The 22,419-nt window shown below is 35.4% G+C and overlaps 1 protein-coding gene across 2 annotated transcripts in view; it reads left to right on the top strand.

Moving 5' to 3' along the window:
- The window catches only part of LOC109100616 (bromodomain-containing protein 1-like), a 38,502-nt gene that overhangs the window by 12,197 nt on the left and 3,886 nt on the right, over nucleotides 1–22,419 (top strand). For both annotated transcript variants that reach the window (XM_042722343.1, XM_042722344.1), the window contains 2 exons: nucleotides 20,175–20,311; nucleotides 21,647–21,753. In XM_042722343.1, the coding sequence (XP_042578277.1) occupies nucleotides 20,175–20,311; nucleotides 21,647–21,753 (244 nt within the window). The remainder of the gene's footprint in view (nucleotides 1–20,174; nucleotides 20,312–21,646; nucleotides 21,754–22,419) is intronic.

The following is a 22,419-nucleotide window of genomic DNA, read 5'->3' on the forward strand; positions in this document are numbered from 1 at the left end:
TAATGAACTTTTATCACAATATGCTAATTTTTTGAGAAGGACCTGTATACCCGCTCATACGTGTACTCGTGCCACATATTTCACATGTTAACTTGGCTCAGCGATAGTGAAGAGTTTATTATGAAAGTCATGTTTAGTGATAGTTAAAAGATAATTGATCATGAATTTGTTTAAAATATAAAATTACTGCTAATAATAAATCATTTCCAATCAGTAGCGCATGTACAATGTAGCTAATAGTAGGACACTCTTAAACTGGAATTTATTTGTGTATTCAGTTGGGCTTACAGCAATTATAGTACTTTCATGGAGTGTAGCAGCAGTATCATAGAATTCAGATCGTGTTATTAGCGAATTGTTAATAGCAGTATGCATAGGAAATCAAGTCAAATTATTACTGTTGTTTATATCAGCGGGAGCAGGAAGTATTTGGCTGTGTTAAATTTTAGTGATAATACATGGGTTAAGTTACTATTTAAAATTTAAATAGGCTTTTATTTCTTTATTTAACAGGGCTTACAGAGATTTTGTGAACTCTTCAAAGTGAAATAGGCATTATTTGTTTGTGTTTCCTTGTTTAATAAAGATACTTTTAGTAATTCTATGTACTTTCATTCAGCTGTAGCAGCAATGTGCATAGCTATTCAGATCACAATTTTTAGTTAATTTAATAGCAGCAGAATGGTATAGCAAATTCAGATGCAATGTTAGAAATAATATTAACAGCAGTCTGCAATAGCAACCAATTATTATTGCTAACAGCAGGGGCAGCAGAAAGTAGTTTAGTTGCATGAAATTTCAGTGATAATGCATGGATGGGCTACATCAATTCTAGTAATTTCATGGAGTGTAGCAGCAGTATCCATAGAATTTCAGATTGCGTTATTAGCAAATTATTAATAGCAGTATGCATAGCAAATCAAATGATGCTTCTAGTTGCAGCAGCAGTAGGTAGACCACAAGTTTCAGGGACTAAAAATGGATGGTATGTGAACTCTGCAACGAATTGGCATCGTTTGTGTTTTGTTTATTTAAAAGGGGCTTATAGCAATTCTAAGTACCTTTATGCAGCTGTAGAAGCAGTATGCATCGTTATTCAGATCACATGTAGAGAATTTAATAGCAACAGCATGCATAGCAAATTCATATGCAATGTTAGAAATAATATTAGCAGCAGGAAGTCAAATTATTGTTGCTAATAAAGCAGCAGCAGCAGAACGTAATTTAGTTGCTTGAAATTTCAGTGATAATTTTAGTGGGGTAAGTAACTCTTTAAATTGGTCATATGAAGCGATTTAAATTTTTCCTTTCTCTTGGGAGTGTTACACGCTCTTGGTGCATAAAGATTATGTGTAAAGTTGGAAAGACTAAAGTCTCAAATCCAAAGAGATATTCTTTATAAAATAGAAGAGTCAACCACTCCTACCTAAAACGGCTCATTCTAACACGCCCCCACATGTCTCTGTCATGATGCGGGAATATTTGCATAACGCCACCCAATTGTTCACGCAAAGAAAGAAGGTTTAATGGCTGTTTTACATTGCAAGTGTGAGCAGCGCATATTTTTTTTTGGCATGCATGTTAATCAATGAGTGCATTCACACCGGCAGCAGGAGCAGTGAGCAGCAGTGAAGTAGGGGTTTTGGCACCGAGTCTATTTTTGCTGCGCTGCTGACGCTCAATTAAAGTGACAGCACACTTTTGAAACATGATTTCACACAAAACGTGCTAAAAATGCACAGAATAAGCACGTCTGGTCTGTTTTAACATGAATTGGAGTATGTCAGGAAAGATAAAAAATATGTATAGAAGATTTAGGCTAAGCATTTTAACTTATTTTTAATTTTTAATTGCCATAAGCAAATAATAATCAAACTCACAACGAACAATTAATCTTGCTCAGGATCTTAAGTTACAATGGATTATATACAGTACATAAGAAATTCATCATTCATTATTGACAGCTTCTGTAAATATTGTATTCTGTAAATATTGCACACATGTTCACTTACGATTGAAGTGACAAACTTATGCCTTTTATTTATTTTCAGTTTTTCAGTTACAGAAACGGTGCTATAGAAACAAAAAAAGCACATGAAACATATTGACATCTTCAACATTCGGCTTAATAAAAATATTATAAATGCTCAGCGTGTTCACCTCGGTTAGAAACACATCTTTCATTTATTTTTTTTGAAAAATTAACACATAATGACTTAAACATAATATTCTCACTTAATCTTCAGTTACAAAAACGGACAGGCACAAATTACAAACAAAGGACACAAGATGAACACAGACACAAAACAATCGTATTAATCATATTGACAGCTTCTAAGAAAAATATTAAGATTTAAATTAAGATTGGCTAGAAATGCATAGCCTTTTTTTTTTTTTTTTTATTCAGCTCTGCATAAATACATGTTGACATTCTTACTTAGCCTAATGATTCAATCCAATGAATAATTCACATTTCTCCCGATCAGTTACAAAAACGGAGCTTAATCACAAGTAATTTACATAAAGAATATTGACAGCTTCTATAAGAAACGGACATGGAGATTATGGACACACACTGTTGTTCCAGCTGGTCTCCTAGCCTGACCAGCTGAGGAAGTGGTCAGAACCCCTCTAAAACCAGCCTTCTGACCAGCTTTGACCAGCAAAGACCAGGCAGGATGAACAACTAAAATCAGTCAACCAGCTAAGGCTGGATTTAGTTGTTGTTTTTTTTTTTTTTTTTTTTTTTTTTTTTTTTTTTATTCAGCAGGGAAATGCAATAACATTTCATGTGTCCTTTAACCCACCTCCACAGACTATACACTGACTTCATTTAACCAACTATGATAATACAAAACTCATGGTTTTGGTTAGGGTTTTGTATTCACGTTACATTTTCTAAGTGACAATTTGTTCGCAAATGGGAAAAAAAAACACTCAGATCGCACAGTAAATTTGCTCAAAGATCGTTAATGCACACTGAAAACTAACATTGACATGCCATTTTCAACACGAAAACTGGTAAAAACTTTAGAAACTCTTAATATAATTTCCAACAATTCCAATTTATGTACCTTTTTCCCCATTGTATTGTCACTGGTAGGAATTCCTCAAATACAATAGATCCATTATTGAAACTCAGTGAAAGTTTGATCATGGCACATTTGGTAACACAAACAGTACAAATGGCTTGTGAATAAACACACATTGTCTATATCAGGGGTTTTCAACCTTTTAGGACATGCGCCCCCCCAAGTTTGTCTAATTTCACTTGCCCCCCCCCCCCCCATTATTCACACCGAATTACTTTATTAACAATAACATAAACGCAAATATCCATTAAAACTATTAAATCACAGAACAATTTTTCTTTTGGTCTTTTTGATTAACATTATTTACATAAAATATGCACGGATCCGTTATACTGATGTAAATTTGATATTTTCTTTACTGTTTATGTTCACTTAAAACAACCGACTGTGCTTACAAGGATACTTGTCAAGACAACCATAGGTATTCACCTGCTGTCTGAGAAGGCTAAAGCTGTGCGCATGCGTTGCGCATAGAAACGCTTTATCACAGCGCGTGAGTACCGCATTAAGTGACAATTTGTTCGCAAATGGGAAAAAATCCCATTCTTTCTTGGGCTTAAATGGCTTAAAATTACTTTAGTGTTTAAACTGACAAGACTTAAAACACGTGAGAATGAAAAACTTTCTTGAGGAAGCAGCACTGGCCTGATTGTTAAGATAGTTTTTGGGGGCTAAGGTGACAGATAGGGGGTCTGAAACCCACCTAAAAAGGGTTTAGAACCGCCCCTGGTATAGCGTGCATAATTATACTGAAACATAAATATATAACCAGTATACCTGTTTCAATGTTAATGCGGAGCATGTTTCTGAGATAACAACATGCCGACACAGCTAACCGTAAATCATCTTACTTTGTCAATAAGCGTGACTGATACTCCAACCGACTCTGCTCTAACTGTCTACAAGCAGTGGGAGTCAGATTGCCCCCTAGTGGATGACTAAAGATTTGCTAACTCATATTCATAAATCCCCAAGGGAATGTCTCTGAATTAACTGATGCTCATGCCCCCCTTGACAGGTGCGCCCCACAGGTTGAAAACCCCTGGTTTATATGACACTTTCATGTAAGCAGAATATCGCGGTGGAGAGATCGCTAAACTCGTATGTTATTATCATCATCAGCGCTTGTTCCGCCATCAGTGAGCGCGCACAGGGTTGCCAGATTGCACAAATTAAATAAAACACCGGGCAGAAAGTGTATCCTTAAAGGAGAAAAGTTCTGTTTTGGGGCTTAAAGCTCTTCACATCTGGCAACCACAAGCATGAACGCTAGTGAAGACTTGTTAGCAATGCAAGATAACGCAAATGCCAAATTAAAAACACGTTTCAGGATAAATTACGAGCTGGCCAATATCGTGACTGTTATTTTTAATTAATCTAGAAAGGTGGATATTGTTATCGAGATTAAAATACGATTAATCGTGCAGCCCTAACTGCCGTCATTCAAATTATGAAAAAGTATTGCCGTAAACAATGTATTTTGCGGCACCACAAAATAAACGATAAAGCATAATATGAAACGATAATGAAACGACTTTTAATTTCGTCCGTCCGATATATATCGTCATATCGCCCAGCCCTAATCGCGCAGGTGTTCTGACATTTTATCCTACCCATCTGGCACACACGCCATCACAGTGTTAAGGGGCGTAACGTTTCCATCACACACTTGAGACATTCGGCCAATCACAATGCACTGAATAGCTAGCCAATCAGAGCACACCTAGCTTTTCAGAATGATGAGCTTTGTAAAAATCGACGCATTTCAGAAAGGTGGGGCATATAGGAGAAACAATAATGTACATTATGTAGAAAATAGTGTTTTTTGAACCTTAAACCACAAAAACACATTGCATTACACCAAATACACAAAATTCTCTACTTTTTAGCAACGTCATATGACACCTTTGAAGTGAAATAGGCATTTTATATCTTTGCTTATTTAACAGGCCGTACAGTAGATTTTGTGAAGTCTTCAAAGCAAAATAGCATTATTTGAATGCGTTTGCTTGTCAATAAAGACAAATAGCATTTCTAAGTACCTTTGTTCAGCTGTAGCAGCAGTATGCAAAGTTATTCAGATCTCTAGTTTAGTGAATTTTAATAGCAGCAGCATGCATGCATAGCAAAATTCAGACACAATGTTAGAAATATTAGCAGCAGTCTGCATGGCAATCCAATTATTATTGTTGCTAATATAGCAACGGAAGCAGAAAGTACTTAGTTGCATGAAATTTCAGTGATAACCTGTTTTTTATACAGTCTATAATCGAGGGTAAGTAACTCTTTAAAGGGAAATGGGCATTTTATTGCTTTCCTTATATAACATGGCTCAAAGTAGATTTTGTGAACTCTTCAAAGTAAATAGCCATTATTTGATTGCATTTGCTATTTAATAAAGAGGCTAATAGCAATTGTAAGTACTTTTGTGCATGGCAATCTGATTATTGTTGCTAATATAGCAGCGGCAGCAGAAAGTACATTTATTTGCATGAAATTTCAGTGATAAGATGGTAGTGGATGGTAGTGAATTTTTTTGGTGAAATAGGGATTTTATTACTTTGCTATTCAATTCAACAGGGTTTATAGAACTCTTCAAAGCCAAATAAGCATTAATTGGTTGTTTCTTTATTTAATAAAGGGGCAGTAACAATTCTAAGTACTTTTGTGCAGTAGTATGCATAGCTATTCAGATCACAATGTTAGCTAATTTTTTTATGTTATGAATATTTTATTGAGTTGATATGTTATTAATATTATTGGTTGGAAATTATATTAGCAGGTACAATGCTTGGGGAGGCAGAAAGCGCTTTAGTTGCATGAAATTGTAGTGATGTAAATGGAGGGTAAATGAACTCTTTAAAGTGCTATAGGCATTTATTACTTTGCTTATTCAACAGGGCTTAACAGCAGGTTTTGTGCAGCAGCAGTAGATTATTATATTATAGAATTTTAATTTGATCCCCTGCTGATTTTGTAAGTTTGCCCACTTACAAAGAAATAAAGTGTCTGTAATTTTTATGGTAGGTTTATTTTAACGGACCGAGACAGAATATCAACCAAAAAAATCGAGAAAAAAACACATTATATGAAGGTTAGAAATTGATTTGCATTTCAAATTTGCAAGTGAAGTAAGTATTTGATCCTCTACCAACCAGCAAGAATTTTGGCTCCCACAGATTGGTCATGTGCCCATGTGGAATACCGATTAGTCCAGCCACTTTAAGAAGTTACTCCTAATGTCCGTTTGTTAGGTGTATAGACACCTGTCCACACAATCTCTATCTTCCATTCCAACCTCTCCCACCACCATGGGCAAGACCAAAGAGTTGCCAAATAGGGCTACACGATAGTGTGCTTTGCTCGTCAGTGAACTAGGGTTTGTTGTAGTAAATGCTGCTCCATCTGAAAGCACGTGAAAATACTATTTAATAGCATGTTTTTACTCCAAACTCACTTCATTACGTCAGTCGAGTGTTTGAAATAAATCCTTCAGTAAGATAATGTGGCTTCTTTCAATAAGGCACATAACATATTTCATATTATTCTAAGCAGTGATAAAGGCTATGTTGATTAGCATTGCATTATTGTATACTTTATTATAATAAAAATTATAATTAGACAAACTCAGATTAACCATATATTGTCATAGTTGTGTGTTTGTCATGTTTAATCAATGAAAGCAGTTAAATCTTCTGTTTATTCAGCAGCTACTATAGGCATTTCCTGGGTTTCTTCTGCAAGGTGTATTTGGAGTTTCCGTGCGAGAGTGTCGTCTGTCCTTCGGATGGATATTTACTGATGATTACAGAACCGTGCTTCACTGAAAGATATGCATGATAATTGCAGCTTCTGCCTAATCACGATGTATCGCCTTTGCGATTTAATTTAGATTAATCATTCAGCCCTGTTGTCAAAGGATGTCAGAGACAAGATTGTAGATCTGCACAAGGCTTGAATGGGCTGCAAGCCTATCAGCAAGACAACTGTTGGTGCGATAATTCGGAAATGGAACAAATACAAAACAACCATCTTTCGGCGTTGATCTGGAGCTCTGTGCAAGATCTTGCTTCATGGGGTAAGGTTGATCATGAGAAAGGTGAGGGATCTGCCCCAAACTACACGGGAGAAGCTTGTTAATGATCTTAAAGAGCAGGTCATATGCAGTGGTGTAGTACTAAAGAAAAAAGTGGTTTACTATTACCCAGTCGCACCCCAACCCCCTGTCCCACCACCACTACCAAAAAAAATAAAAAAAATTCATTAATTAATAAGTAATTAATATAGTAATTTAGTAATATCATTACAGTGCACTCTAAAATTGGTCAATGAATTATTTTTCAAGTAGTCTACGGCATGACTTCCAGGTTGTTCCAGCCCATCTGTCTACGCATTATTAATAATAATAATAATAATAATAATTCATTACATTTATATAGCGCTTTTCTAGGCACTCAAAGCACTTTACATTGTCAGGGGGTATCTCCTCACCCACCACCAGTGTGCAGCATCCACCCGGATGATGTGACGGCAGCCATTATTACACCAGAACGCCCACCACACACCAGCTTATTGATGGAAAGGAGACAGAGTGATGAAGCCAGCAGATATGGGAATTGTTAGGAGGCCCTGATGGTCAGAGGGCAGTGGGCAAATTTGGCCAGGATGCCGAGGCCATGCCTCTACTCTTTTCAAAAGACATCCTGGGATTTTTAATGACCACAGAGAGTCAGGACCTCGGTTTAACGTCTCATCCAAAGGACGGTACTTGTTGACAGTACAGTGTCCCCATCACTACACTGAGGCGTTAGGTCCCACACAGACCACAGGGTGAGCACCCCCTGCTGGCCTCACTAACACCACTTCCAGCAGCAACCTAGTTTTCCCAGGTTCCCTGCTTAGCTTCAGTGGGTAACCCTGCAGTCTTGGGCTGCAGGGTGATATGGCTGCCGACAAGTTTTTATTACAGTTCTATATAATTTCAACATGTTTCTTTGGAATTATATTCACTGTGAAAAGTGCTTCACAGATATTTGAATTTAACGTTTTATTATTATTTTTTATTTAATGTTCATCTGAATTTTGTTTTATTTTATGCTTTTATACACTGATTGTATGGTTTAGGAAGGGAATTCTACTTCTTGCAAGTGGATTTTGCAGCATATAGGCAGGGCTGGACTGGGGTTCAAATTCAGCCCTGGACATATCCAGCACATGAGTTCCTCCATGAATGTTTTGCTGGATTGTAATTTTGTCAGATAGAAATGCACTTGACATTAAAGCAATGATTTTGAGCTAGAATGTCAAAAAATTCTGTCATCCTTTCCTCACCCTCATGTGAATGCAAACCTGTATGACTTAGTTCTTCTGTGGAACACAAAAGAAGATATTTTGTAGAATGTTACCAAACCATTTTTCTTATACCCTTAATTTCTACTTGAACTATGTCTTGAATTTCTCAAATTATCTTCTTTTTTTATGTTCCACCATAGAAATAAGTTCATACAGGTTTGGAATGACATGATGTTGAGTAAATGGTCATTTTCATTTTTGGGTAAACTATCCCTTTAAGAACTTTAATATGTGTAAATAATACACAAGTTTTATTTACACATATTAAATCACATATTTTATTTACACATAAATAAAAAACCGAGCTTTAATCTGGCTCTTACTGAATCAACATTTTACTTCTATTAAAGTTAATTAGAAATAAACATCTAAAGAGAGTAGTTCTTGCTTATAATTAGTGGTTAAGATTGGTCACATGGTAAATTAAATTACTATGGTGCTGAATTGACAAGCCTGTGTTGGAGTTTTATTTTCAAATTACTATGGTGCAGTTTACATCGTCGTGGGTGTTTACAGGCAGCATCACTACAGAAACTTTAATGTTCTCATATATCACACAACTATAACAATAATTCTGTTTCACATCTGAGTGGATGAAGCAACTTATCGCTGTTATTACTTTACATCGTGGCGCAAGCAAAGCGCTGTGCAGGAGACTGCAGATTAAGCTTTTGCGCGTGGCTGGCGGATGCATTGAGTAGTACCGCTTCACACTTTTGGAGTATGTGTTTTTTGCAGTTCGCTGTAATTTAAAAACAGTGACTAATCTGGGGGAGGTCTCCCTCACTTCGGCGATCGGCTCACTACTCGACTGGTCCACCGGTCCGGAAATGTCCCAGTGCTCCCGATGGCATTTGAGCGGAGCTCTCTCACTGCAGCGGACACACTCCATCAATAATGGGCGGGAAAAGGTAGAATGACAGAAGTGATAATGCACCAATTACAACAAAGAATCACGAGTTTCACACAATTGTATGGGACACCATTAAAGGGGAAGCTATATGATAGTAGATTACGGACTTGCGAAGCAAAAAAAAACAAGTGGGTATACCGATGGTATACGCAAATATTGATTCTTAGAAGTCGTAATACGCAAACAGCCCGGGGAAAAAAGTAAGCATACGGCATATACTTGCGTATGGCTCCAACTACACCACTGGTCAATATTGTGTTGGAGTCCCCTACAACAGGTTTAAATGCATCTAAGGTCAGAAAACATTGCAATTTTCTCAGAATATACATTTAATATTAGAGTCATTTGACAATGATTTCTAAACGATTCGTTCCAAGCTTGTTCGGAGCAAACTAGAGATCGACCGATATGGGTTTTTCTATAGCCGTTTGGTCAGGTTCAGCCGATGGGTGTGTGCTGCCGATTTTTTAAGGCCGATATCTTGAAGTTTTCCCCCTTATTTGCATGCTAAAATGTCACACTAATAATAAGTGGATGCACAACATTTCTAAACTTATCATCATTTATTGAGCACTGACTTGAACCATCTCGCGAATCTTAATTTTGTGCACTGCACGGTATAAAAATTAAATTTATCCAAAGTTAACCAAACAAATTATATATCCAAGATAGTTATCTATATATAAACATATATATATAGATATATATATATACACACACACACTATATATACACACACAAGTCAATCATTTACATAAAATTTTTAGAGCATTTATCAAGCAGAATTTTTCAAGTTTGTTGGAACATAAATGTAAACTTAAATATGCATTTAAATAATAATAATAAAAAAACAATTTTATGAATAAAAATCAATTAAACTGAAAAATATAAAAAATAAAATATATAAAAAATAAATAATAGTAGTGCTGCAAACACACTAGCAACCAGCAACATTTGTGTTTGGTATAAATGACACAGAACATCTAAAGTGCATTCTAATTTCAAACTTACATCGCAGTCTGTTCATTGGTAAAATAAAGTACAGTCAACCAAAATATAAAAGGTTACACTGGACATTTTAAATAGACTGTATTATACCGGTCCACTCTGCTGTTATGCCAAGGATGTTTTTACTCATGTGAAGAGGATGATCTTTTCCGTCTAGTTTACATTAAAAAAAGAAAAAATATTATAGTTAAACATTCAGATACATTGCGGATATGTGCAGAACGAGACGTGAGCAATAACCTCCAAATACATCTAGCCAAACCCGCGCTCGCTCGTCCTAGTATGCATGCACGCACGCACTGTCATGATCTAATGCGCTGTTAATGCCGGATTTTTTAAAACAAATAGGCCTACCGGAATGCAAAAATTCAAATTCTGACATTCTCCAGAACAGGATCAAATAAAGTACTGGTCATAATACTCGCATAAAATGTTTAATGTGAAAAAAGCGGTTCACTGACTGCGCAGCACTGCCACAAGCGCCACAGTTACGTTTGGGATAATTTATTTTTTTAGTACTATAGTGTCATTTGAAAACATTGCAATTGCGTTTTAAAGTACAACAACGAGCACCACGAAACCATTTAAAGAGGCACATTCATCGGTCTCCTTGACGGGACACAGTCAACTAAGTTAAGTAAAATGATCACAAACGTATGGCGCGCTCTCTTCATTTTATCAAATGATCATAATCACATCTATTCATTTTACAGTCCTGCTACTAGCATTTTATTCAGACTAAAACCCCTTTAATTCGGGTGAGAAAGCTTTTTTTCCGAGTGGCTTTTGCACATAATAATAATACCGCTGCAGACGCATTTCACAGCATTAAGGTTATTAATTGATCATTAATTTAAACGATGATCGATCATGAAAAATAATCAAATATTGACATCCCTAAATGCAAATGAGTTGGATGGAAACCTTGCTATTGTCTGCATTAAACCATGCTTCCGAGCAAATGTCATTCACCGTTCTGGACTGCTCCAGGACAGCTGTCTCTCCGAGCACGGTGCTGTCTGTGAGCGGGGCGGAGTAACGTAGAACTCAATCATGCTGCAGTGTTTGTGAGAGCTGCCATCTTCTCCACCCTATTTACAGAGTGAAATTCCCTGACTACCTTTATCTCCCAGGACTGTTGTTGAATCTTCCAAAAGTTTTGGCTTGGGGTCCTTCACATGCGGCAGCAGCACTTTCCATCGCAGCAATAACACGGGGCTGCCCGCCGACGTGCCTGAATTTAAATCGGTGCTACTAAACATGGATATCGGCCGATGCCGATATATTAAAAAATGACAAATATCGGCTCGATATATCGGCCGACAGATATATATTGGTCGACCTCTAGAGCAAACCTCAACCTTCCAGAAGCCTACTCTGCTCTGATTGGTCAGTTGTGACTGGCACAAAGAGGAGTCCTTGAGCCAGTTAGCATGTGCTACCATTGACAAAGCACCTTTACATAAAACAATAATATAGTGCTCTGATCCGTTCTTATAATAATGACATAGAATGCAAAAACACTTATGCGTGCAAATCATGCCCACAGCTATAGTTTAGCTGGTAAACTGTGAACACTTAAAACAATAATGGTGGGTACATTAGCCGAGTGCTATCGTGACTAACTGTTGAAACAATACAGTTTGTAATGTTACTGTAACGTTGGAAGAATGACAGACAAAAGACGCTCTGTCTTAACTTTTAATCAGAATGCAGAACAACTGTATCACATGAGCAGCAGCCTTAAATAACTCGCTCGTCTCTTCGCATTAACCCTATAACTACTGGTGCAGCAAAATAAACAGCAATTTTAATATGATTATAAAGTCTGTGTGCTACACTATATTCTTTATTATTAAACGAAGTAATTAGAACAATGTCAGTCTACATTAATAGACACATTGTTGGAAATAGTGGGTTCACAGCGAATTATCAGAACTACTTCAGTAAAGCCCCCTTTCACACTGCAGTTCCGGAAAATACACGGGTAATGTGTCCCGGCAGTTGTTCCCGGGTCACTAGATTTTGCCCCTATCACACTGCCAGTGATTACCCGGAATATGTGTGTGCGTTCACACACAACCCGTAAAGATCCCGTGAAGACACGTGATATCAGGGTCTGACGTGTAATGTACGAGTCGAAAACGCTAGGCACGTTAACTTTCGTACCGCCGCCGCGGCGTCTGCAAAGTGCATTTACAGCTTTTGACCGCTGAGTGGCGCTTTAATCACAAGTTTTCAAACAAGCGCATCAAAGCACATTTTTGCGAATAGACGTCAGCTGTGCCTCACCGTTTTGTTATATTTGACTGCAGTCGGGAAAACACTTTAGGCTAGTTAAAATATTTAATATTCACAGATGAAAATTTAGTCCTTATGAAGATATGTGCGTTTCTTAGAATGAATTCAAGCAGGATAAATGTGAAGCCTATGAGCCTGTGCTTATATTTTCTCTACACCATATTTTAGATTTGACACATTTAAATAGTGTGCAGTATTATTTATATAATATGAATTGTGTGTTATATTATTCAAAAGAAATTGTGGTTTACTTTGCATCGGAGCATTAAGAGTGGTAGCCTATTGTGAGCTAGGCTTGCATGTTTTATAAATTATTTTCTTTATCTTAGTAAAAGTGAGGGACTGTATAATTTCGCTCCCATTATTTAGGCCTAATTAAAACAAGAAACAAATAAATTAAACCTGCACGATTTAGCTAAATCACTGAAACTCTAAAGAATGGACTGATTAATAAAACGTCCTCATGATTAAACTCAAGTCATTAATCAACAAAATGCACACGATGTGAAAAAGAGCTTCATTAATTGACAACTTCAGTGATTTTAAATGGAGTCTTCTTTACTTGTTTTCATATAATTTAAGTAAATAAATAAATAAATAAATGAAATAAATAAATTGCAGCCGCATTTAAATGCAGGTTTGTACAACATTCTGTAAAATGTCAGAGTGCAAGATTTGCTCAGCGCGCATGATGCTGAGTGCATGTGCAGTATTTATTCTTATTTGTCTACATTTGATCTTAATTGCAAATCTTGTTTAGTTTTATTTTGGATAATTGCATATAAAAAAAAATACTTTGTAAGGCATATGAAAAATGTGAATTATTATTCATATTCAAGTGTTTGTGCGAAAATTATTAATGCGCTTGACAGGGAGGCACCCTCTCGATCACGTGATTTTTTCCCTAATAATGAAATAACTGAAAATCTGGGTGTCTCACATACATGAAATGTCTTTTAAACGAATCAATTCAAAACGAAAGCATTATGTAATCTGAGAAGGTTTCATTTCTTTCTTAAAGCCGCGTTCATGTGGAGAGAGCCAGCACTGTGAATTTCATCTTGCAGCCGACAAGAATAACATTTGTTTATTAATAAATAATTAAAATGTCTCCTTTTTTACAATTATTAGGCTACTTCTGCCTGTGCTTTGTGGCAAACTTAATGCATGTTCTTGAGCGCGGAATATATTAATCCTCATTATGGATTATAGTTGTAAATTTAATATAAACCTGCGATTAGTTGAATAATGACAAATGACCGACTAGAAACTAGATAATCTTACGTGGGAGGCAGATCTATTAAATACCCTCTAGACATCTCTGTTAAAGTTTTTTAAAGCATTTTATACGCGTTTGTATAAATTCTTCTTTCAGAACGGTCTGTAACCGGAGAGATGCCTTAACAATGATTTTCCCTCTGAAACACAAAAACGAAAATTTAAATAAATTGATATTTTATGTTTTGAGAATGGCCAACACCTTCTCTGCAGATATTGTGCTTCTGGTTTGTGCATTTTAAATCACATAAAGTCTACAAAATATAATATCTCCCAAAACTCTGGTGTTTTTTTGTCACCTATAAAACATGTTCATAGACGGATACTTTACTGATGTCTGGACTCTGTTTGGGATTTAGAAAAACTTAAAGAGATGGTTTAATATAGGCCTATTGTTTATGAATAGGCTACATTCTGTGAAAATGTATATTTCACACTCTTAAAAAATATTGTATGGACGCAACAAAATTAAACGGCCGACGCTTCACTCAGGGCTCGTAGTTCTGATTGGGCTCAACCCTCCCCCGCGCGTTTGAGACACGCTGCCGAGCAGAGTATGAGCGGAGCGGAGTGATTCTGACTGGAGCGATTTTTTTAAAAGTCGGAGCGTCGTGGTTTTTCCATCGCTCCAGCACCGCTCCATCACGAGTACAAGCCATGTCAATGGCCCGTAATATAACTGCATATTTAGCAAGAATTCACATGATAAACATATTTAGCTATAGCTTGATACACATAATCTCTCCGTATAATGATGGCAATAGTCGAGCGTTACAGGCTAGTTCTCGAGGAGTTTGTCTGTTCCTTTTACTGATTATTTTCGGGTTAAAGCATTATTTAAACAGATACAGCGCATTCACACGCAATCGCTGTCGCAATAATGCATTCAAACAAATGTAATCTTACAGTACTTCATCTGTATCTGATTTTGAATGAGCAGAAATCTGTAAGAAATGCATCAATCTGTAGATAAAATAACCGAAAGTGTACTGTTATTTTCAATACAAACAAAATTTGCACAGCAGAAAGCAGCAATTATACCTTTTAATGCTGACAATGTTATTAGTTTGGCGTTTGGTAGGAAAAAAAGTTTGCATACAATAGCCTAATCCCCTTTGAAACTGTCCTGAAATTTTATTTATTTATTTATTTATTTTTAATTTTTATAGGCTACATTATGAAAATAACATTTCAACTTTATCCACGGAGCAAGTGCGGAGCAGTGTTTCTGGTATCAGTGAGCGTGGAGCAGAGTGATTATTAAATGCTCAAGCGCAGATGGGAAATTGTATGATTGCATGATGGGCTAGTAAAAATTTAGTAAAAATAAATAAATAAATAAAATAAAGGTCTTTCCAGCATTAAGGTAATAACGTTACTGCTTTTTATTAATCATCTTGTCTCAGTTATAAATTTGACTGGTAAATGATAAAGAATTATATTAAAACTTGTCTTGAACAATTTCGTTGTCATTTGAATATTGATTTTAAGTAGGGAGGCAAAAAAAAAATCGATTTAAATTGTAAAACGGATTGTTTTGTAAAAACAATTGTTTTGTAAATTTTTTTTTAGTAGGCCATAAGGCCTATCGCCCAGTCCTAATGCAACAGTTTGCATCTTTTAATTTAATTTTTTTTATTTATTATTATTTTTTTTTATTTATTTATTTTTTTGGAGTTAAGGCACTTCCTCTGAAATTAAGTTTTAATAACTAATAAACTTTATTGCGCTATACAGTAGTCAACATTTGAAGTGGATCAAACCTTTCTTTAAAGTTGTCCTAAAACCTGTTCTGCAAGTTTGATACCCTCATAAGGCACTGTCCATATGAAAGAGCAAGAGATTCACACCTTTATCTCGACCCCCACAAGCTATACAGAACTACCCCCAGCCCCCTCCAGATGAACTGAATTCGGTCTGTTTTTTGGCTGTGAGGAACGCTGTGTTGTTACTGGGTTGAAACATGCCTGCGCTCACAGCAGCCTTACTCTTTTTATTCATTATTTTCTCGCAGCCCATATTATTATTTTCACTAGACCAAAATAATAACAAATTATCAATTGATAATCATTATTTTGGCGAAAATCATGTTTATTTGTGAACGTAGGCGTTTGAGGAAGGCTTTATTATCTTTTGATATTTGTTGTTTTATTTATGAATTGGTTTTACCGTCCGCGGTTTTGATTTTACTAAATCAGTTTGAGGCGAATACAACTCATTTGATCATGAGCCCCAACATTTAGCAAAGTGTGGAAAACATTCAGTCTACCTGAAGGAAGACATATTTCATTGAGCTAATGCTGTTAAATAGAGATTTAAAAAAAAAAAAAAAAAAAAAAAAAAAAAAACCTACTGTAGGCTATTCTTAAACTTGGATCTCATTATATTGAAGTAAAAATCCAAACACCAGAAGTGTCATTTAAGTGCCATTGTTTAAAAAAACTGCATCATAGAAACGTTTTATAGACCTTCAGTTGTCATACTTTAAAATCCCATGCCATTTGTAATTTCACTCACTGTATTTTCACCTCCTAAATTACTACCCCAATTCTATAATGGTAAAAATTTATTCAGGCCGATGGGCGCGTTTTTTATGACATTATTTTTATTTTTAGATTGTATCCTACATAAATGGGTGAATCAGAACAAATATAACTTTTTAACTGCAGGCAGATATAGGCCTATATTATTGTACATTACAAAATATTTGGATCTTCCCTAATTCTCTCCCTTATTTTATTAAAGAATAAATACTTATTTTATTCAAGAATAAACATTATAAATAAATAATAAAAGAAAGAACCTCTATTAGCCCTTTTTTGTAGGCTGTAGGAGATATGCGAGCGATTAATAGATTTTAAAAAAGAAAAAAGTGGGTGCTTGGTTTCAGAAAACGAAAACAGCTAGTAAAAAAAAGCTATGATGAAAAAGTCATGCTAACTTATTAATTCATAGAAATAATTTAAGCAATTAAAACCTTTTTTATACTAGATTCAACTTGAATTTCAATACTATTAAGCTGACTTAAAAATCTCAAGGAGTTTATAAGTTGAAACGGTAAAATGTCACACTGCATGTTAAATAGCCTAAATGAACTTGTGTCTTATATTGTATCTGAAGACCTTGATTGCATGTTAGCATAAAACTAACAATATATTTTGATTTTTTTACTTTTTTTTATTTTATTTATTTATTTATTTATTTATTTTTTAATGAACAATTCCTGTATAAAATGTGACGGCAACCTTTATATCAAACATTTTGAAATCGCACAGCTGAACAACGCGAGAGGCAGATTGAGCGCGCCGAGTGAATGTGATGCACAAAGTCATTTTCAGATGCAATGGAAAAATAAAGCTGGATAAAAACATACACGAAAACACGCTAAAAATAAATTAAGTTTGTGAGAGTTGCATTTTATTACATTCAGAAATAATAACGGCATGCCTTATAATGCTATAGGCTAATAACAGGATATTTTTAGTTCCCTTCACTTTACAACAAATCCTTTAAATTCAACAAGTTTATCAGAACAGAACAAGAATTACCACCATTTTAAATAATATAATTATATGGATAAATATAATTGCAGTATATAATAATAGAGGCTTATAAACAAAAAAAAAAAAATAAAATAAATAAAAATAATTTAAAATAATTTAAAGCAATACACAAGGTAAGGTTGGGGTTATCTCTCACATCATTCCGGACAAATCCAAACATGTGGCCCCATTTGAAGCTAAAAACTCTTATTCATTAGGGAAAACAGGCTTTGGATTTCACACGTGTTTCAGTATCGACGGAAAAAAAATCATAATGAGCAAAAATATGCCAAAGTGGACTGCTGCTCGCGCCGCATGGCTGGTGACAACTGCTGTTTCCAATGAATATGTGCGCGTGAGGCACCAGCGCGATCAAAGTCACAATTCACAATTTTTGGTCACACAGTAAAGGCATAATTCCAAAATGCAAAGTGTTAGCAGTTTAAAAAATCAAGAATAATAACAGAGTGAATAAGAATTATTTGTAAATGCTGGACTTTTCTCATTTCGCTCTGCAAATGGAACCTGAAGATTATTTTATATATAGGTATCTATATCTATCTATCTATAGTAGGATATATAAGATATATATATATATATAATATATATTATAATATATATATATTTAACCAAGAATGAACTGAAATTAAAACATTTAGCTTTTAATCCGTGTATATATATATATATATGTGTGTGTGTGTATATATGTATATGTATGTATGTATGTATGTAATGACTGTTTAATAACAATAGAATGCATAAGAGCCCTTGTGTAAAGGTCTTTCTTTAATTTTTTGATGAGTAGACTGTAGCCTAAGACTATCCTATTTTTTAATGGCTTTTAAGGATGTTATAATGTATATTATAATGTTATTGTTGTTTAACGTCTTCCTTTCATTTTATAATTACATTCAGTTCGCAATCCGTCCCTTTGCGCCACCTGGTGGTAGTTTCGCGAATGATTTTAACACGCGACTGAATTGCAGTTAACGCCGCGGCCCTGCGGTGGCGGTACGTGCGGCGGTATTACCCATTTTGGATGTCTACCTACTGTATTAGCACAAAAACTTGATATTTTGAGCACTCAATTGATAATGTACACATAACGTATCAATCGGACTTATAGGTTGTGGTTTGGAGCTTGTTAGTCCAAATTACGAAGAATAGAAGCCAATGAAGATAAAAGCCAAGATTAGAGAAGCAGTCTTTGGTAAAATGACATGCACACAACAAAAGGTTTGAATTGTATTTCTGTGGTATCCTTAACATAGCGTATTCTCAACATGATGTAAACGCACTAGCGGAAGTGTTTGTGGGCAGGTCAGACTCTGTTCGTACTTCGCAGGCAGGAGCGGATTATGCAAATGTGTTACCCAGTGACACAACAGGCAAAAGAATAGAAAATATGATGACTTGTAAAGGCGATTCAGAATCGACTCTCTATTTTGAGAGACGATATCTTTATTTATCATGGACTTTTTGATTAACAACTTTACAGTTGGGACCACACTCACCAAGCAAAACATTGGTAACACACTACGCCACAATAAACTGAAATCCTGCAGCGGCCGCAAGGTCCCCCTGCTCAAGATGCCACATGTGCAGGCACGTTTAAAGTTTGCCAGAGAACATCTAAATGATTCAGAAAAGGCTTGGGAGAAAGTGCTGTGGTCAGATGAGACCAAAATTGAGCTCTTTGCCATTAACTCGACTAGCCATGTTTTGAGGAAGAGAAATGCTGACTATGACTCCAAGAATACCATCCCTATAGTCAAGCACGGAGGTGGAAACATTATGCTTTGGGGCTGTTTTTCTGCTAAGTGTACAGGACAACTTCACCGCATTGAGAGGCAAATGGACAGGGCCATGTACTGTAAAATCTTGGACGAGAACCTCATTCCCTGAGCCAGAACACTAAAGATGGGTCATGGATGGGTCTTCCCGCATGACAGTGACCCGAAACATACCACCAAGGCAATAAAGGAGTAGCTCAAGAAGAAGCACATAAAGGTCATGGAGTGGCCTACCCAGTCTCCAGACCTCAATTTTATAGAAAATCTGTGGAGGGAGCTGAAACATCAAGTTGCCAAACGACAGCCAAGAAACCTTAAGGATTTATAGAGGACCTGTAAAGAGGAGTGGATAAAAATCACTCCTGAGATATATGCAAACCTGGTGACCAACTACCAAAAAAGGTCTTTCTCTGTGCTTGCCAACAAGGGTTTCTGCACCAAGTACTAAGTCATGTTTTGCTTGGGGATCAAATACTTATTTTACTCACTGAAATGCAAATCAATTTCTAACCTTTACATAATGTGTTTATTTCTAGATGTTTTGGTTTGTATTCTGTTTCTATACGCTAAAATAAACTTACGATAAAAATTACAGACCCCCTTCATTTTCTTTGTAAGTGGGCAAACTTACAAAATCAGCAGGGGATCAAATACATGTATTACTTTATTCATCCCTTGAGAATCAAACCCATGGTTTAGGCATTGCTAGCACCATGCTCAGTGGGTTGAGCTGCAGGAAGACACATTGCATCCACAAGTACTTGAGCACTCTGCTAATTTATGATTTATCTGTCGAGTGCTTGAGTAGTCAAATGCACATCCCTGTAACCCTGTACCATTCCTATTTTCATGTGCATCCCACACTACACCATAATGTTTTCTTGTTTGTCTTTAGTACTATTGCAGTTAACCTACCAAAGTGTGGAAAGGGGAAGCCAGCCCTCATCCGGAGGAACACAGTGGAGGACAAGAATGAGATTATTGCTTGCATCGAGAATAGAAACTTCGCCAAGGCTGCTAGAATAGCTGCTGGTAGGTATCCACATCTGTACACTTTTAACTGTACTGAAATTTGATCTCAGTTTGACAGTGAATCAAATCACAGTGGATGGGATGTTTCTTTTTTTTTTTTAAGAAAGATCTTAAGAACAATCAAGGCTATGCTATAATGTTTTTTTTTTTTAAGTATATTATGCACACTGCCAAATATTATGTTTTTGAAATAGACTGAAGTAAATAATATTTTGTCTGAAGTTTTTAAAATTACATTATTTTTGAAAATTTATTACAAATTTACAAATTTGTTTTTTTACCATTATTTAGTGGTTTTGTAAATCACTGAAATGTGATTTTTTTTTTTTTCTTTTCTTCAGAATGACAAAAGAATCATGTTCTTTATAATAAAACAAAAAAACAAAACAAAAAAACAAACAAAGATAAATTAATAAATCGTTGTGCAGCTTTGGTTGTAGTGCTAATATTAGTAATGGCACTATTGGGATGCCTCTTCATTTATTTGGATGCCAGATTAGAGGACCGAAACACGTCCACATCCATGAACACATGCCATGGTAATTTTAAACATTTTATTTATTTATTTAATTATTTTTTGCAATTTACCATTATGAATCTAAATTGTCCACAAGGGGTATACAATATTCGTACAGAAAAGTTTCGGTACGTGTCTTTTGGTATATGTACCAAACAAAAACAGAGTTGTTTTAACCACTGCACAGTGAATTTAATTTGAAGCTTATGTTTTTAAATATCTTAATTTTAACAAACTAATTCTTAAATTTCAAGATTGTTCTTTTAGTCTATGCTGTGTAGAAACACAATTTTATAATTAGATTTATAAGATAACATAAAAACTGGCTTATGTGCAATTTACATGTTTGCATACACTTTTTTTTTTTTTATTTGAGTGTTGATTATGAGATCTAAAAATAAATAGCAGTTGAATAGTTTGGGATCTGTTTTTAATTGTAGCCTTTAATAATATAGTAATGTGCAAGTGATCGGGCTCCCAGTGTATAGTTTACAGCTTTTGCTGAAATTTTTTTTATCCTTAAAGTTTTGATTATAATTGAAAGACATAGCCACAGTTTGTTCAGTGAACCAGTGAACCACAGATACCACCTGTATTGAAAACATACTGAACTGTGACTTTAAGACAGAGTTAAGTACAGAACTGTAATTCTTTTGTATTGATTCACCCCTATTTTCCACTATATGAAAAATAGCTACCTGAATTATCTAAAATTATTGAAATTTTATTATTATTAATATTATTTGCTCTATCACTATAGACATATATTATATGTCTGCACCATCATAACATGGCTGCTGATATTCCTGCTTTTCTAGAAGTTGGCAGCAGCAGTATTTGGATGCCTGCTAGTGCTGCTACAGTTCTGGAACCTCTCAAACTAGTTTGGGCTAAATGTAGTGGATACCCCTCCTACCCTGCCCTGGTGAGTCTGAATATGCATGTGTTTAATAGCTATTTCTACCTCTTTCTTTCCTTTATTTCTATTCTCAAGGCTGGGGTCTGTCCAGTCCTGCTCATTGTGCACTACTTTCCTGCATAATTAACATAATTTAAACTATTGAGCTGATGCTGATTTGGCCGAACCAATTGGTGCTTATGGCTTCAGTCTTGTGCATGAGCTAGGCTTCAGTTGTCACACTTTTCAGAGTCAGTTTAATTTACTTGTAGAAAATACGTCATCAGAATACATTTGAATGACTGTCAGTCAGGAAACCAAAAAAACAAAAAAAGAAACAAAAAAAAAAACACATTGGTCAGTCTAAACATAATAGATGTATTTAAGTAGTTTTTCAGTCTTATCCTGTTATTATATATTATCTTAAAGTCTGCAGTGTCTCTATTATATAATAATCTACATTTTCTATGTGCCATCTATCTGGATTCTTTCTCATATTATTCCTATCAGTGCTGCAAGATTCCACATTGTTTTTATTTTTCTGTTTTCTATCAATAGATAGATCAATAGATACTCATCAGACCCATCTACAGAAAACTGATTTTCAAAACCAACATAAATTTTATCAGATTGTTTGATTCATTTCAATACTTTTCAATACTTACAAATAGTCCGTTTTGATAGCAAAGATAT

This window comes from Cyprinus carpio, chromosome B4, assembly GCF_018340385.1.
Source record: "Cyprinus carpio isolate SPL01 chromosome B4, ASM1834038v1, whole genome shotgun sequence".
Taxonomy (NCBI): Eukaryota; Metazoa; Chordata; class Actinopteri; order Cypriniformes; family Cyprinidae; genus Cyprinus; species Cyprinus carpio.